At 38.8% G+C, this 18,748-nt stretch overlaps 1 protein-coding gene across 1 annotated transcript in view; it reads left to right on the top strand.

Moving 5' to 3' along the window:
* The window catches only part of UNC5A (unc-5 netrin receptor A), a 1,914,539-nt gene that overhangs the window by 980,134 nt on the left and 915,657 nt on the right, over positions 1–18,748 (top strand). Inside the window, exon 7 of the mRNA XM_044069905.1 lies at positions 7,300–7,488. Coding sequence (XP_043925840.1) covers positions 7,300–7,488 — 189 coding nt within the window. The remainder of the gene's footprint in view (positions 1–7,299; positions 7,489–18,748) is intronic.

Raw genomic sequence — 18,748 nt, 5'->3', positions numbered from 1 at the left:
AGGTTTTCTAAGTCATTTTTAAAGCCATCCATCTTCAAAGATAGTTCCTGTAAGGTAGATGTCATCAATTGCAGTTCTTTTTTCAAAGCAGTATCTGGATGAGAATGTTCATATTCAGTGACTCAGTATATCTCCAAGTTACTTGACAGGAAAATTTTTGTATATCTCCACCAAAATTGATATTTATGTAGTTTAGTAGTTTATCTATTGACTTCTGATGTTTTAAACTTGAAAATAATAAAATGTTTCTATATTATTATACTAGTTTATGGAGCTCTCAAAATTCACTGCTCTCAGTTGGCCATCTAGGCTCTGCCCCCTCCCCCAGTAAATTTACTCTTGAAACTAAAGTGCATAGCATGTTTTATAAACTGTTTGGATTTCTCTCACCATAATTCATGCCTGACATATATTTCTTTTTTTCCCCTTTAGTTTAGCTTATTTAACATTGCTAAAATAACAGTCCATAATTTAGACGAAAGAAAATGACGTTAAAGATTTAAATCGGGGGCATAAAGTAGAAAACAAACAAATGAAATTGAGCACAAGCTTAATGCAGAAGCTTAAACAAGGTAATAAAAAAATTAACAACATTTAGTTACATTCACAGTTTTCCAGTGAATTAAGTAGCAGATAATACAATGTTTACAAATGCTGGCAGAGTTTCATACACATAAAGAATTGTATTTATTAGGTGTTATGGCAACTGCCCCGTGAAGTACAATTTTTATTAGTGAAAGCATGGGGGTACAACAAGCTGACATTACACCATGAGAAGTGAGAAGTCTGCTAGGACTTGTACCTCAAAGTGCCATATTTTTAATTTAATAATTCCTATACATAATCTAATTTTAAAAATGTGCCTGGCATTGACACAGTGAGGCTGTGCTGAACGTAGTCACTGTCTTAGGCATAGATTCACTAGCTTGTGTCCATCACTTTTCATTGTCATATAAATCAACCCATAACCACTGATCCAGTCTCACAATGTTGACAGCTCAGTGTACCATCCTAATAACAGCTGGATATGCTTGCATAGTTTAGTGAAACCACCACACATTAGAGAAGCAAATTTATAATGTGAGTGCTTGTATTTTGTATTCATGGTCACCTGTGTTCTATAGCAAAAAAGTACAGTTGTGTAAAATCTTACCATAATGGTAGATGTCCTTGCCTTCACTGCTGCAGTATTCTTAACATATGCGATTCCCTGCCATGGAAGCCCAACTCACGGCCAGTCTACCAAAGACTATTGTTGCTTTAAGGTATGCTGAATTTCAAGGTGACATTATGGCCTACCATAATCTTTGCTGCCAGTCCAAATGTATCTTTTCACCATTGGGGAAAATCTTTCATAGTAGATTTTCTTCCCTTTCCTTGTATCGTGAAAACCAGTGTCTTAAGCTTCCCACTAAAGATACAATGAAAGGAATCTCTCACCCCAAGGGTCAATCATTAGGAAGGAAGTAGAAGGGGAAAAAAGGTATGATCAGAATCTTCCATTCTCCAGCCTCTACCAGGTGTTTCTCCTGAGGTTGTTACAAACCCAGAGGCTCATTGGGCTGTGTTATCGGATTTCTCTGCTGCAACCGTGTTGGAGACTGGTGAGGATCTGGCTGGTAGTACTTCTGAAGAGGCTTTGCAGGCATCCATCTTGGACATTCAAGGGGAACCATGGTTGATTTTTTTCTGACAGGTCTAAGGGAGTTCCTCAGATTTTAGTTGGGAAAAAGATCCTACTACGCTTTTCGACTGCTATCCTGGGTCTGGACCTTCTCAGTTTTTGGAGGGGATGTTTGCTTAAAAAAAGAAACAAAAAAATTAAACATTTTTCTTCTGCTCCAAGGGATCCTCAAAGTGAGTGTCAGACCTTTACTCAAGGACTACTTGCTGCTTTAATGTCCTTAAAGCTTCCGCATGGGGTTTCAGTTCCTGATCCTCCTTGGTCTTCTACTCCCTTAAAAGGACTAGAGAACAGGATTCTTCTGAGGATGAGTCAGATTCCGATGATGAATCCCTGACTCATTCTACTCAAATTCCTTCTCTTTTGGACTATGGGTCAGAGGAGGATCAGTCTATTAGCCCTGATATTCCTGTTAAGGAAATTTCCTTTGGGGACACACTGTCTAGGATGATGGATTTTTTAAGCAGGATTGTGCTTAGGTCTCTGATATCCATAATAGGTACTGTGAGTTGCTGCAGTTGGAACCTCCTAAACCTACAGCTTTTCCTCCTGTTTTGGCTGCTTTGCTGGATGCTTTTTCTAATGCCTCTCATGCACCTGATTCTCTGTCCCCCGCTCCCAAGAAGCCTGAAATATTTTATAAGGTGCCTGAGGATTATTATTTTCTGTATAAATGTTCTGCTGCTGACCCCTCTGTAATGTCTGTAGCCTCTGATAAGCCATCTAAATTGCCGCTACCCTAGGTTTTAGAGCTATTAATTATCAGGCCCATATGTCTAGGTGTGTTGGCTCTTCTTTCTCAGGCCTGTCAACCTCTTTGTAATTTTCCAGATTCTGAGAGTAAAATTTCTGTTCTTTCCTTGCTAGGGTCTTCCTCCCAAGTCATTCCTCATCCTATTAAATGTAGTTATGACTCGGCAGATATCTCTTCTAGGGCTGCTGTTTTTTGTTCAATGATGGGGAGGTATTCTTGGCTTAGGCTTCAACCTCTACCTGATGATATTAAAGCTAAGTTGATGGATACTCCTCTGGATTCTAAATTTTTGTTTTGGGAAGCAGAGGCTGATTCATTTAAGTCCCTTTAGGATACAGCAGCATAAACATGTGTGTGTTTCTTCTGTCCTAAATTTCAGAGAAACTACCCCGCTAAGCCTACCTTTGTTCGTTGCCAATCCCACCCTTCAACTAAAGGCAAGAAGAATGGCACATAGGCTCCTCTTGCTAAGGCTTCTCAGTTTGCAGGGATTCAAAAGCCTTATTTTACAGACAAGCCAGGTGCTGTATGACTATCAGTCTCTTCCCAGCCACATTCCTCTTTCTCTTCACCTTTCTCTTTCTCTTCCTGTTTGGCTTCAGAGCACTCAATTTCTTGAGTTCTATTGATCATTAGTCACAGGTACTTCATGGTGTGGAAATCCTGCCCTCCTTTTATAGGCATTCCCCAGCCTCCTTGGGAAAAACTTCTCTTTTTCCCAGAGGTTCTTCAAAATCTCTTGACTCAGGGTACTATTCAAGAGGTGCCTGTATCCCAAAAGGGGAAAGGATTCTACTCCAGACTCTTCCTAATGCACAGAAAAGAGGGCACTTGGACAGCTATTCTGGACTTCTTTCATCTAAATACTTTTCTAAAGTCCCTTCCTTTCAGATGTTGTCCCTTCAGATTTTATTTCCTCTCTTGCTTCCTCAGGCCTATATGGTATCTCTGGATCTAAAGAATGCTTATCTCCATATTCCGGTCCATCCTCCTTTCAGGAAGTCTTTGGGTTTCTCTGTTGCTTCCTGGCATTTTCAGTTCTCTGCTCTGCCTTTGGCCTTTCTACTGCCTCAAGAATGTTCACCAAATATATTGCTGCTGTGACTGTTTATTTACAGGCTTCAAGGGATCCACATTTTATCTTACTTAGAAGATCTGTTGATTCAGACATCATCTCCAGAGACCCTTATGCAAAATCATAATTTTGCCATTTCCCTTCTTCAGAGCCTGGGGTTCACTATAAATTTCAAAAAGTCTTCCCTGACTCCCTCTCAGGATCAGGGTTCAGACAGTGCCAATGCTTGGATCCCTGCCTCCTTCAAAGGCCTTAACTCTCATTTATTTCCCTTTCTTCTTCCTCTGGCTTTCATTATTGCCAGGGAGTTTCTGGGAGCTCTGGGTTTCATAGCATCCATAATTCTGCTGCTCCCTCTGACCAAATTTCACATGAGAAAGTTTCAGTGGTTTCTGAATTCAAGTGCGACTTCAACATGCACATCCTCTAGATTTTGTAGTTCCTCTTCTTCCTTGTCTCAGACAGGAACTTCCCTGGTGGATTCAGCAAATGTCTCTAAATCCAGGGATCCTTTTTCATCTCCTTCTTCCCTCTCAGGAATTGTTCACAGATTCTTCAGATATGGTTTGGGAGTGATATTTGTCTCCCTAAAGATACAGGGGGTATGATCACCTCATCAGCAGAAGCAGGATATCAGTGTCAAAGAGATGAGAGCTCTTATGTTGATTCTTCAGGCCTTTCATCCTCTTTTCTCTCCAGGGTCTCTCAAGGCATTCATAGACAATACCACAGTGATGTGGTATATCAACAAACAGGGAGGAATAAGATCTTATCTTCTTTGCTGGTTGGCACTTCTGGTATGGGATCTTGCTGTCAAGTATCAACTGACCCTTTAGGCAGTTTATATTCCTTCCGGTCAGAACATTATGGCAGACACTCTGATGGTTGTGTTTCTGGACATTATCCACTAATGGGGTACTCCTCAAGTAGATATTTTTGCCTGCCCTCTAAACAGACAACTTTCTCTGTTTTGTGCCAGAGTCCCAGGTCCTCTGGTGTGGAAGATAGACTGCCTCTCATTTTCTTGGAAGGGGATTTTTTTTATGCATTCCCTCCACTTCATCTCATTCTGAAAGTCCTCTTCAAAATTTAACTGGATGCTCCCAAAAATCTTGTTGACTCCCTTTTGGGGGTGACAGCACTGTTTCTCTCTACTGCTGCATCTAACCATGGGCAATCATCACAAGTTACCTCACAGGGAGAATCTAATCACACAAGACAAGGGATCTCTCATCCATCTCCACCTGTCCACACTTCAGCTGACACTGTGGGTGATAGGATTTTGATTCCTTATAGACACCTTTTTTCTGAAGATGTGCTGCAAGTCTTACAGGAGGCCAGGAAACCTACTACTAGGAAATCCTATTTATCCAAATGGAAGAGGTTTTCTATTTGGTGTCTCTCTCATATCCTGGATCATTTGTATGAGTTTCTCTATGTTGGTTTGGCCTATTCTTCTATAAAGGCCCACTTTTTATTTTATCTATTTTTTTATTTTACATTTGTTGACCGGGATAGTCCGACTGGATGCATGTCCATTTTCAGAGGAGGCCCGGGGAGAAAAGCTCCAAGGGTAAGCAGATACAGCATTACATAATACCAGCATTACATATTACAAACAGACTATTTACAGAGATTACATAAGTAAGCAAGTTAAACAAGTTCCACAGGTTACAGTTAATCCTGATCACAAGTCAGGATTAAATTAAATTACATAGTAAACTGGTTAACAGATTTTTAGCTTATCAGCTATCTCTGCTTGTCTGCCTTTTTCTCCCCCTTTAGCTTCTAGATTTGAGGTGAAACAATTTCTTAAAAGCATCCTTAATATTAGACCTCCCAGGAAGCCTGTTCTTCCCTGGGATCTTAATTTTATTTTGGAAAAGTTTACTCAGGCTCCTTTTGAGCCTGCTGTTTTGGCTTCCTTGCAACATGAAGACTATTCTTCTGGAAGACTATTCTTTTGTTAGCTATCACTTCTGCCAGATGGGTGTCTGAGCTGCAGGCCCTTATGGCTTGTCCTCCTTTTTCAATGAGAACAGGGTGTCCTTGCACACCATGTCTTATTTTCTGCCTAAGGTAGTTAATAAGATATTCCTTAATCGGTTTATTAATCTGCCTACTTTTTTCCCTCTCTCTGCAATCTGACAGTGAGAGGGTGCTGCATACTTTTGACATGCATAGGCAACTCAGGTTTTATTTTTATTTGGATAAGACTAAGGCTGTTAGAAAATTGGGTCAGATATTTGTTTCTTTTCATCCTAGATCTTTAGGGCTTGCTGTATCCAAGCAAACTATTTCTTCTTGAATTTCTAAGGCTATTTCCTTCTTTTACACTTTTTATGGCAAGAACCTTCCTTCTGCACTTAATGCTTATTCTACTAGAGCTTTGGCTTCTTCTGTCTTTTCTATCAAGGGCTTGGATACTAATTCTATTCTTGAAGCAGTTGTCTGGACTTGTGTGTATACCTTTACCAAGCACTGCAAGTTGGATGGTATCTCTAGAGCTAGGGCTGGTTTTGCTAGTGCCATTCTTCATGGCTTTTCAGGTTCCTTGGAATGGTGTTCCAACTTGAACATTCATTTCTGATTATGGTAGGCCTGAATGTCACCTTTATGCCCTATGCTATGGAAGGAGCATTTGGGTGACGTTCAGTGTACCTTAAAGTAACAGTAGTTTTTGGTAAAACTATAGGGGAAATCATGCCCCAGTTAGATATAGAGTAATGAACTATCCGGATAGCTGATGCTGTACATACCATAGCTGGTTATTTATGGAAGCTGATGAAAAGATCTCACCTCATTTAATTACATTTCAACAAGCTCAATTTGTTGAAGCAAAGTATCAAGCAAAAAAAAAAAAAAAAAGAAGAAGAATTCTTTCTGTGGATAGCACAGTCTTGTCCACCCCATTTCTGATATAATCAACTCTGAGATTAGCAAATCACAGAGAAAAATAGATTTCTATTATGCAGTAAATTTTGGGTAAAGTGCAGCCTGTGAATTAATCTTTAAAAAAGGGGGCCCTACCGCTGAACTGACACACAATTGGCACCGCTGCCATATCAGATATGTCAGCAGCATGATGAAGGGCATATTGATACTTAAAGTCGTACCGTAATTGTGACAATAATCTGGGAGGACAGCATGGGGTGTAACCTGTGGTCAGAATATTTTTCCAAACTTACCAGTGGATGGAAGTAGACCTGGTGAAACACTCACTACATTCTGTAGTCACTGTCTATTTTCACATAATTATAGACCACAATTTCTGCACTTCAAATTTATAGTAAATCTTTCCAGCTACTATAAATTTGAAGTGCAGAAATCTGTGGTCTATAATTATGGGAAAATAGACACACTACATTCTGTAGTCACTGTCTATTTTCCCATAATTATAGACCACAATTTCTGCACTTCAATGTCAGTTGGTCTCAGTACTGAAATGATAATGTCAGATGAAGTAAGTAATCCTTTCCAGCTACTATAACTTTGATTTGGATATGTTCATTCCTTCACAGCATTCATAATTTATGTACTAAATGTAAGGTTTGTGTTCATGTACTATTATATCATTTATATTATTATATATATTATATAACAAAATAACCCTGCTTAAAATATTACACTTAATTGTGAATGGTCATTGTGTATTATATGGGGATCAAACCCATCAAGCTATGCCAATGAAATCATTTGATTTAACTCTTGTGGTTCTCACTAGTTTTAAGACCTGCATACCCATGATTTACTTATCTTCTGTATCTTCTATATTTTGTCTCACAGCTTCCTCAGGTCCAGAAGAAGTAGCAATGTATGTTGGGGTCATTGCAGTAGCTGTCTGTCTGTCACTCCTGCTTGCAGTTGTGGTCCTGGTATACCGGCGGAAGAAGGAGGGACTGGACACTGATGTTGCTGACTCTTCTATCCTGACCTCAGGATTCCAGCCTGTTGGTACAAAACCACCAAAACCAGGTGAGTTGTAATATTCTGTAAAGTGCTTGTATACGTGATAGAAATTTAAAACGTAAACCACAATCTGTGACAGTTAATAGTGATCATTTGGTCCATCTTTCCTGCAAATGTTCTTGCTACCAGGGCAAACTACACACATGGTTTAAATAAAGTCTAATATTAAAATTAGATTATCCCTTCTCCATGTGTTTAATGACATTTTTTCAACATCTTGTCCCATCATTTTCTAAATTAATTCTATTCTGGAGGACAGCTGTGACCTTTGTTGGAGCTTTCTAGACATCAAGAATTGCCACATAACAAGTGTAATGCTTTTATTAAGCTTCCTCCCACTGACTCTAGTTGGATGGGAGCAATATAAGTACTAGAAAACATAAAAGACTTTCTAAGAATCACCACATGGAAAATATAGTGCAGTACCCTCTATCTCAGATTCCTACACTTCCTATCTTATCTTATGAATATTAATTGTCCTTCTCTGCATGCACTGAATGGCTGAGTATCTACTTACTCAGAATTTTTTGCACAAGAATTCATACCTGACTTTTTTTCCTTTTCACATAGCCAATATATTTCTGTATTATAGTGTTCATCAGTCACTGCTCCTTCTCTCCTTTTCCAAAGCTAATCAGCAATAACTATGCCATTAAGCTGCAGCAGGGTATGCATACTTCATATTTTATTCATATTAAAGAAATAATTTGATCATAAGGGCATAGCCTGGGTGACCAAGGGAGACCCTTCCATAAATAAATATATTAATTTCACACAACCCTGCTATGGTGTACTGCTGTTTAAAATGACTTTATTTTAAAAATAAATCTTTTTTAAATTATGACAGTATCTAATTCAAACTAATTCCTTTGTGTGCCTCTCTGCTCTGATACAAGTAAGCAGACATCGGTTTTATATGCCTTATGCGTACAAATGCTGATAAATTTGGTGATGCGTTGTAAAGATAAAGAATGCATCACACAGTGTGGCTGCCACAATTTACACCAGTATGGACATTTGAAAAGCTGAAGAGTGGTTAACAGACAAATGGCAACCATTTTTCTTTACATTTGATTTATTTTGGAGTTGCTTGAAGTGTCATTTTTGCTCCTTCTTGACAGTTTAATGAGAATCCCATTTTCTTGACACTTGTGGTAGCCACACTGATCTCAGTTTTTGGGTAGCACCAAAGTTGATAGGATATAATATTTCTCACTTCTCAAATGGAGTTTAGTGCAATGCAGTGGGAAGTGAAACATCCCTACTGTTAAATAGCTTAGAATGTCCCCTTAGAAATGAGCAAATCTGTACTGCAAGACCATGTTCCATTTATTGTGGGTACAATGTGGTTATTGTGGTCTTGAATATATTGGTTTTAATAACGCACATCTTGCATATCAAAAACACCTTGTTACTAATACAGAAATGGAGCTAACATTTCAGTATCCTCATAACAATGATCACATTTGGGGTCCCAGCAATCTGAGGATCTCAAGGATTTCAGGTGATTATAGAAATATTTTTTCCATCAAGACATCTGAACTTTAGGGATCCCCGCTCTTGGCTGACCTTCATTATGCATGGCTTAGTTTGGACCACATTCATGTAATTACATTTATTTGTAATATTCTTAAAGACACATATGTGTATTTAAAGTAGGTGGCGGAACTAGTTTTAAACCTGTCTTTTCTTTTATTAGTTATTATTTCTAAATTGGCCTTTACTGACTATATAGGTTGTCAGAATGAATCATTGCTTTAGTCCTGTGGCTTAGAAGGCTAAAACCCCAACTATGATCCAGTCAACCCAACTTTGATGAGAGGTTTTGGTACTGGAAGGACATGGGCAATAAGGGTAGGATTGATCAATGTCAGCTCACCCATCCCAATGCTGACCACTTCAGGAGTATGGGCAATTGTCAGGAGCTGCTGTTGACTCAGTGTAAGTGTGTGTTGTGACTAAACCAAAAAGATATGCAGGAACATTCACACAACCTCCCTAGTGCAGTAGCAAACTACCAAACTGGGAGAGGGTTAAGCCTGAGATATCATAGTACACTTGGTTCATTCTCACTTGAATCCCATTTTCTGGGGGAGGTCAGGGGATGAATTGGCTGCTAATGATTCCCCCCAAAGCCCGAAAACAAATAGACTATAGGGCTGTCAGCCTATTGAGGGAATGAATGGGCCAGCTCTCACCTCTCCTCTCTTTTGGAGTAACAGATGAACCAGTTTGGTACAGGTAGATGAGCTGTTGGATGGATCAAGAGTAACAAATAACAAATAATCACTTTAAGAGGTTGTCATTCGAATGAAAACTTAAATTACCTGATTACTGACAGCAAAAAAGAGATACTTCATTTTTTTGTAAGTTGCTTGCATGCATCTACTGCTTAAATATTTTAAAACTCCAATTCTCAAGGATATAAGATGCAAAGAGAAATAAATCTAACCCTTAAATGTGTGCAAACCACATTGGGAGTATAAAGTATTACTATACAGATGGCCCACCATATGAATAGGGCATGCCAGTGTAAACATACAAAACCTAGCATATAACCAAGCTAGATTTAACATGTAACAGAAAAGCATCCTCAGTCAGATTAGACAAATCATTTAAAATATAACAACTGACCGACTGAGCAGACATAGTGCTACTGTAATTCAAAACTACCGCAAGGTTAAATTACTAAGCTTGCCTATTCAGGCAGGTCTGCAGTGCAGATTTTGCCAAAATGGTGTCTTTGTTTCTTACCTTAGATGCAGTTGATTATAAGTCTTACTGTTTGACAGCCTGCAATGCCAAATGAAAGTCTGAGAAATAATATAAAAGCACTTAAGGCAGATGAGTTTAAAGTGTAGTCATTGCAGGTCAGGAATGTCATACAGCAACATAGGTCAGAGTGGTCATGGCCCATCAGAAATGCATCTGTGTGATTAACAATGCTGAAGTGCCTGCATTCATTGATTCATAACAGAGATGGAAAAACAACCAAGTAGAAATACAATAAAAAGATGATACCCTTGTGTCATGATGCAAGGAAAAAATGAATTAACTTAGTATGTAGTAAACAAAATGTGTTTTAACTTTTGCTAAACAAGTTAAAGTTAATCCTGTGGCATCAAAAGTGTCTTTTGCAGAGGTGATTAAAATCCAAAACACAAATGTATAAACATGTTAACTAATCATTCATCCTATGCAGCATGGCTTTGGGAGGCCAGCGAGATTCTGAGCACTGAGAGAAAATCTATGGAGACACAGGGAGGGCATGTATTTATAAAGCAGATCGTATACACAGGTGAGCAATAAACACTGCACACTTATGCAGAGAGGCAGCAGCATTTATTTTATTTTTTATATATTTCATTTTATTTTGACGGCAGATAACCTGGACCACTAGAGTTCCATTTCAGTAACATGCAAGTTGCAGATATAGTGCATAGTTTATAGAAAAAAGCAGTATTAAGCTCAGCTTGATAAAATATTGTAATAAAGAAGACTTAATAGTTCTTACAACAGAAAATCAGCAAATGTATATAGTCTTACAGTATGAAAGAATAACAGGTCTTAAGAAGTATTTAATGGACACAGCCAGTGCAGTTGCATAAACTTTAACGACTGCACAAGTCTGCTGCCATTACTCTTTAAAGATTTACGTATGCAGTTTATACTGCAGAAATCTGCCGCGTAGTATTTTAAATAAATAGTATAAGCAAAAAACATATCAGGAAAAAGAGATATCAGTGTCAAAGACATAAGGTCAGATATACTGATCCTCAAAGCCTTCAAGCAGATTTAGACCCATGGGACCCCAAACATCCTTATGGACAGTGGTTTAGGATCACAGTCTTGTAGCCCACCTGCTTGAAACTCATAATCCTAAATCCATAACACTGAAAGATCAAAATGTTGATGACCACAATATCAAACTTCTGAACTTTACCCCCAGCAGAACCAATGCTAGCATGTTTTCCTGTCTTCACACTGGTATGGGAATTGACTATGAGATTTTTACTGATTATGGTCTTCAGCATTTTGATCTTTTGATATTATGGACTCTGGATTATGGGTTTCAAGCATGTGAGCTACAGAATTGTGATAGCAAACCACGGACAACACCACAGTTGTGTGGTTCATAAGCAACCACGGACAACATCACAGTTATGTGGGTCATAAGCAAACAAAGGGAAACTCACTAGTGCATGCTATGCATGGTATCAGTGTAAGCTTAGAAAATAGCTGGGGAGTCAGGCTTGACCTTCAGGGTACCTTATATCACATCTCAGAAGAACATTTTAGCCAAAGACACTGGAACCATAGGATGGGGGGGGAGTGACCCTCCACTTTAAATGAAGTCATGAACTGTGCCCCCAGCTCCTGGCTCAGATTTTTTTTTCGATGAAGAAAGCTGTGCCAAAGAAAAGAGAAAAGGGACATCAGAAAAAGAGAATGTGTGTGCGTGTGTGTGGTGTTGTGTGTGTGTGTGTGTGTGTGTGTGTGTGTGTGTGTGTGTGTGTGTGTGTGTGTGTGTGTGTGTGTGTGTGTCAGGGTGTCTGCGAGTCTCTGACAGTACGTGTATGCCAGTGTTTGCAAATGTGTATATGTGACTGTACGCAAGTGCATGTTTATATGCAAGTGTGTATTAGTGCATGTGTCTCAAGTATATGAGTGCATGTATATGACTGTATGTGAGTGCATGTGTATATGTGAGTGTGTACGAGTGCATGTATGTGAGTGTACGCTAGTGCACATATACAAGAATGGGATTACATGTATATGACTTTGCGTGAGCATGTGCATATGTGAGTGTCATCGAGTGCCTGTATGTGAGTATGTGTGAGTACATGTGGGCATGCATATGGGTGTCGAGGGTTCAGAATCAGACTCCTACATAATTGAGGTTTGCTCCAGAGAACATTATTTTTTTAAACTTTAAAGCATGCATACCTCTCAACTGTACAGGTTTTTGCAGAATGTCCAGATTTTTGCCTCAGATTTTTTTTTATCTGTTCTCCTCATAAAATGTGTGATTTTCTGGCAAATTATTGAGTATTAAAATCCTTAAATAATGACATGCATTTGAGTTTCAGACTGTATTTGTTTTGGAAAATGCATGCTAACACAAATCCTGTTATTCCAGCAACTTTTTAAAGAGCAATATTTAAAATCTGTCACTACTTTTGGCCCTTTGTCCCACCATTATTTTAGGATTTAACCAGATTTCTTACCCTAAGAGGTTGAAAGGTATTCATAGCTATTCAAGGAAAATAATGATTCATTTTATTGCAATATTCTTTTTTCACTTAAAAGAAAACCTGGCAATGTAAAATTCAGCAAATATTACTCAACAAATGCATTTATTTACTTATTTAATTTATTTGTTTACTGGGAAAGTCAGACTTTGTAATATCCATTTTCAGTGGAGGCCCAGGGAGAAAAATCTCCATTTGCTTAAATTGCATTATACTAAATTCCAGTTAAAGACAGAGTAGTTACACTTCTATTTACATTTATACATAAACAGTAGTTACATGAATACATTCTAAGATTTTCCAGAGGTAGCAGTTACTAAAGAGAAAGACCACATGCAACTTAGCGGACTGTACAGGCAGCAGTTATATATAAAAATTTTGTCATTTCAGTTAGAGGTTGAGAGTATATATTGGGAGACTATTGTATGGCGAACACAAAGTCTTAACCTTGTGATGAGCATGTGCAGGACAAGGACTGGTTAAGATGTTGTTTAAGCAGTAGTTTAGAACTAGTGAGTTTGTTGGAGAGGTTTATTTGTGTTGGGATACTATTTCAGCGATCAGCAAAGTATTGGAAGTAGAGTGAGTCTCCTGCAACAGTATTTGACTTATTTGTAAGTAATAAGAATCGGTTACTAGAATGGAGGCCCTTTGTTGTACAGTAGGGCAGTAATAGGTTTTGTTGTGCAGGGCATTTTTCTGGATGATGAATGAGTTTGTGTGCTGTAGTTAGTTGTGAATTCATTATTTTGCTTTACAACGTTATTTTCTGTAGGGTCTATAATAGAACACCGAACATTTGAAATGTCGGGTGTTCTAATATCGACCCGTTTTCAGCGAATGCTGAAAATATCGAAGTAACAGGAAAAGAAATTCTTTCCCAGGGAAAGAATTTGGTTGTCTGTTTCTGTTGCTTCAGTATTTTCAGCGCTCTGGTGGAAAGTTCCGAGTCAGGTTCAGGTAAGTGTGTGATTGTGTGGACGTGTGGGTTAGGGTGGGTTAGGTGAGTTAGGGTTAGGGAGCGGGTGAGGTGACTGTGATAGTGATAGACCTTAGGATTAGGGTTTGGGTTATGGTAGGTGGATAGTTAGTGGTGTATGTATAGTTTAGTGTAGGGTTAGGTATACGAGTTTAGGTGTATGTGTGCGGATTGCTATTTGTTTGGTGTGCTTGTGTTGTGTGTATGTGTTTTGGAACAGCAAATTTTTTCCCTAGGAAAAATTTGCTGTTCCAAATGTTCAATGTTTTTTTTTTCGATTGCTAGGGTTCGATATTAAAACACAAAACATTTTGAATGTTCGATGTTCTAATATAGACCCTTTTCTGTACTATCCTGTATTAAGTCCAGTTCAGGGTCCTTTCTTATCAGTGGGTTTCTAGTAAAAGAAAAAGTGATTCCTCTTTTCCTGAAGAGAATCAAGAAATTAAATCCAGCGATGGATGTGATGCCAGAGACGGATGTGATGCCAGAGACAGATGTGATGGAACAGAAACAGTTATTCCTACTCAGAATCCTTATTCAGACTCGGTGGAGAGCATGTTACCTGAATTTCTCTATCAATGATTCTACTTTGAGACTATTTCCAGAATGTGCGGGTGTATTCAGTGGAAAAACACTGAGAATTCTCAGTCGCCCAGAAAATACTATCAGCTGTTACAGAAGGAGTTTCCAAAACCTTTACCCATTTCCCCAGTTCTGTCAGCTCTGGAGGAAGTGTGTGTCACTGCCTGCAGTTTTCCTGATACACAGCCTACTGTCCCTAAAAAGGCAAATAGAATGTATAACGTTCCTCACCCTTTTAAGTTTTATGCACTCTTCCCAAACATGGACCCAGCAGCTATAGCTATAGTTAACCCAGCTACTGCAAAACATTTTAACTCTAATCCTTCAACTTTTGATAATAATGGTAAAGCAGTTTTTTAAGTTTGGGGAAAAGTGTTTGCCTTTGCAACTTTAATTTTTATAATTTTGAGTTTTCAGGCTCATATGTTAAAGTTTATTGTGACTAACTGTGAAAATATGAGGAATGTTTTATCTGCAGTTCCTTCCTCTGAGGAAAAGTTTGCTTTGTGTAGTTTTTTTTTTTTTTATTATTTTTCAAGGCACTAGTTATTTAAAGTGTATTTATGACTGTAGACACTACATCAAGTGAAGTTGCCACTGGTACTGTGTTGAGGAGGTTTGCCTGGCTTCCTTCTTAGAACCTCCTAGAGGATGTAAAAATGAGCTTTTAAATTCACTTTAGGACAGCAATTTTGGTCCCACTGCTGCAAAGGGTATCAAAAATGTGATGAGACGGTTAAGCTGATATACAAGGAATCTCTCAGATTTCTTTTTATCCCTCCCTCTCTAAGTTTTCCAAAGGTTATTTTGCTCCCTTGTCCAGATGCAACAAGAAACAAAACAAAGCAAACAGTCTCAGAAATATGCTGCTAAGCAGACATGAAAAAGCAATGGGGGGGGGGGGGAGGTTACCTAAAAGAAAGCAGGAACTCCCCAGGACAAAGACTGCAAACTTGGCCTGATCATTGACTCCCCAAATGATGTCAGCGTACTCCAAGAGGGGCTTACACAGACCAACGATCGGTGCCACAGCCATGGACTCAAACTAAATGCAAAAAATGCATCATCATCCCATTCAGTAAAAGCAAAGTCCCTACTAACTATCAAATAAACAACAATACCTTAATTACAAACACTGTAGTGAAGGATTTGGGCACATAAGTAGACTGTGATCTAAACTTTGACCACCATGTGTCCATTGTAGTAAGAAAAGCATTCTATGTCACACATGTGATAGCAAAGGTTTGTCTGAAGAACAAAAGAGGTTATAACCCCCCTATACTCATCCTTTATCAGGCCCTAATTGAGTATAATGCCCCCTTTGGTATGAACCATACCATGCACCTACATCAACTGGAGACACCCCAGATATTTTTAACTACAAAGATCCACAGTCTTCAGCATATGCCTTATACAGACATACTGAAGTCTTTGTCACTGTACTCATTAGCATGTAGGCTAGACTTGTGCCTGGCTTACATAGCAATCTCTGACCCCAACATGATGAAGTTGCTGCACATCTGTAAGTCAAATGGAACCAGAAGTACCCACTTCTGTGACCTAAATCTGGCCTGCCATTTAAATAGGACATGCTGGAGAGACAAATTCATCTCACAGAGGTTGCCACTTCTCTGGAATAGGCTGCCAATTCATGTTATCATCCCTATGACTCTATTCAAAAGGAGCCTGGATGAATGGATGGGAAACCACAAATTCTTGCCAGGAATAGTTCCCACATCCCTCTTGGATATGGGCAGTCATTACTGATAATAATCTTAGGCATTGACTAGACTTTTATCTTGAAATATAATGGATGCAATAGGCTAGACTTAAAATGACCCTCGGATCAATAGCCTAGTAGCCTCATATGAACCTATGAACCTATAAAAATGTCAGAATGAGTATATAAGGGGCCTTGTCCCAACTCCCACACTGTCAGTCCCTTCCAGAAAGTCAGATTCTCTATTTCTCTCTCTTAGGCAACAAGTCGCTTCAGACAAATGGGTTCTGAGACTGACTCAGTGGGAAGAAATCCCTCCTTTGCAAGGAATTATTCCACATCCCCAGACCAAACCCCTGTGTTCTTTCCTGTCCTACAGCACCTGGTTTATTGGGAGGGGGTTAACTCTTACCTCTTACCCCTTCTTCCCCATTTGAGATTTTTTGGTAACCTTGGATTTAAAAGACGCCCATCATCACATTCCCATCCATTAAGTCTTGAGATGTTTCTTAAGGTGTTTTCTCTCTGGATCACATTGTCTGTTCTCTGCCTTGCCCTTTGGGCTATCCACTGCCCCAAGAGTGTTCACAAAGTGTCTAGTTCCAGTTGTAGCACATTGCAGGCTACATGGTATCTACATTTCTTCCATATTTAGATATCTTGCTTATCTATGCAGAATCTTCTTGATAGTGTCATGAATCTCTCTCTTTAGTGAGAGATCTCATATGCAGGCTGGAATTCCAAAAAACCTCAGTACAAAGAGCTTTTCTTCAATTCCAGAGTTTTTCCCCTGACCCCTCTGGTGTTACACATACAGTTGCTCTGGACTAATGGTTAGCAATCTTCTGTGACTGCTTGGGTCCCCTTAATGGCCAAGGGAGGAAATACCTCAGGATTCTGAGTCTCATAGCATCTATGATTCTCATGATACCACTGGCAAGACTCCACATGAGAAAGATACAATGGTATCTGAAGTCTCTTTGGTCCCAGTACCATCACCTGTTATCTTTTCAGATTCCAGTTCTGACGATGTGTGAGAAGAAAAATCACTCGGTGGAGACATTGATTACCCTGAATCCAGGTCTCTCCCTCTCCCCTCCTGCTCCAAAACAGTCAGTCACTACAGTTACCTTGCATTTTGTTAGGGGGATAAAAGTGCAAGGTATCTAGGACAACAAATGCAGACACAAGCACATAATGTAAAGGAGGACAACAGAGACAGACACAAGCACGTAAATGTAAAGGAGGACAACAGAGACAAACACAAGCACGTAAATGTAAAGGAGGACAACAAAGACAGACACAAGCACATAAATGTAAAGGAGGACAACAAAGACAGACACAAGCACATAAATGTAAAAGAGAAATGTTCCCCTTATCAAGGCACTCATCTCCCTAAATCACATTTGGTCCTCAGAACCACATCAAATTGTTATGGATAATACCACAGTGATGTGGTACATAAAGAAGTGAGGGAGAACCAGGTCTTACCTCTTTGGCAGACTAGGCATGTTATCATGGGATATAACTTTACAGGAGAATCTCACTCTATTTCCTACATTCTATCAGAGCAAAATTGTGTGGCAGACAAACTGGGCAGGACAAAGGCAGACCATATTAAATGAAAACTAAATAGGGGTCTTCCGAGATCTGATCCATCTGTGGGGAGTTCCTTAAGCAGGCCTTTTTGCCTTCTCACTGAAAAATAAGCTGACAAAATTCTGATCCAAGACTTCATGCAAGAAGGCCTGGAAGATGCATGTCTTTTCCTTTCGTTAGACAGAAATATTCCTGTATGCTTTTCTACCCTTTCTTATATTCAAAGTAATTCTGAAGATTCAGAAGGAATCCCCCAATCATTGTGGTGATTCCCTTCTGTCCTGGGCAACACTGTTTATCCCTTCTTTTGAAATTGGCCAGGGGCAATTACCACACGTTTCCTCACAGATTGGAGCTAGCCACATAAGAACAGAGACAAAAAAAGGTAACTGGGAACATACTTTTTGAATTTTAATGAGTTGGCACACTTTAAAAATTCTCTGCAGACTACTCGATCAGAAATACTGGGTGAGCAAATTGGTGTAACAAATTTATTATTTAAATTTGTTTATTTGTTTTAAATTATTTAAATTTAAATTTTTATTTTTTTTTTAATCTGTGATACAGAATCAGAATTACCTAGACATAGTAAGGCCTTGCTGAGTTTAATTATGGTGGCTACCAAAAAATACTTACTAGAAAATGAAAATCAGAGTCTAAACCAACTGTACTAGAAGTAGTGAATATATAACAGAGATAAAACAACCGGGAGTGGAAGATTTAGAAAAAGGTAGGTACAAGTTACATGGGAAAAAATAGGAATGGTGGGAACAATACATGCAGGATAATGTTTTGAAGGAGGAATGAGGTTTATGGGTAACCAGGAATTGAATGTGCTTTGTAATGACTGGATAGATTATATGTGCTGTATAATGTTTGCAATTGAAAATATGTCAATATGGTTTGTTTTCATTTATATAAACGTATTGCTGCCTTTGTCATAACTGATAATTTAATAAAGATGTTTCTTATTTAAAAAAAAGAACAGGGACATTGTATACATCCCAATCCCCAAAAACTTTGACTGACTGCCTGAATGATTGTCTTACTAACTTTTAGGCACTTGTTTTCTGAGGATGTGCAGGCGGTACTAATGGGGGCAAGAAAGCCTTCTACTAGAAAATCATATAT

The sequence above is a fragment of the Protopterus annectens genome, chromosome 4.part0 (genome assembly GCF_019279795.1).
Source record: "Protopterus annectens isolate FY-2018-M chromosome 4.part0, PAN1.0, whole genome shotgun sequence".
Classification (NCBI taxonomy): domain Eukaryota; kingdom Metazoa; phylum Chordata; order Ceratodontiformes; family Protopteridae; genus Protopterus; species Protopterus annectens.
Note: the sequence above shows the minus strand (reverse complement) of the source record. Positions and strands in the feature narration are given on the sequence as shown.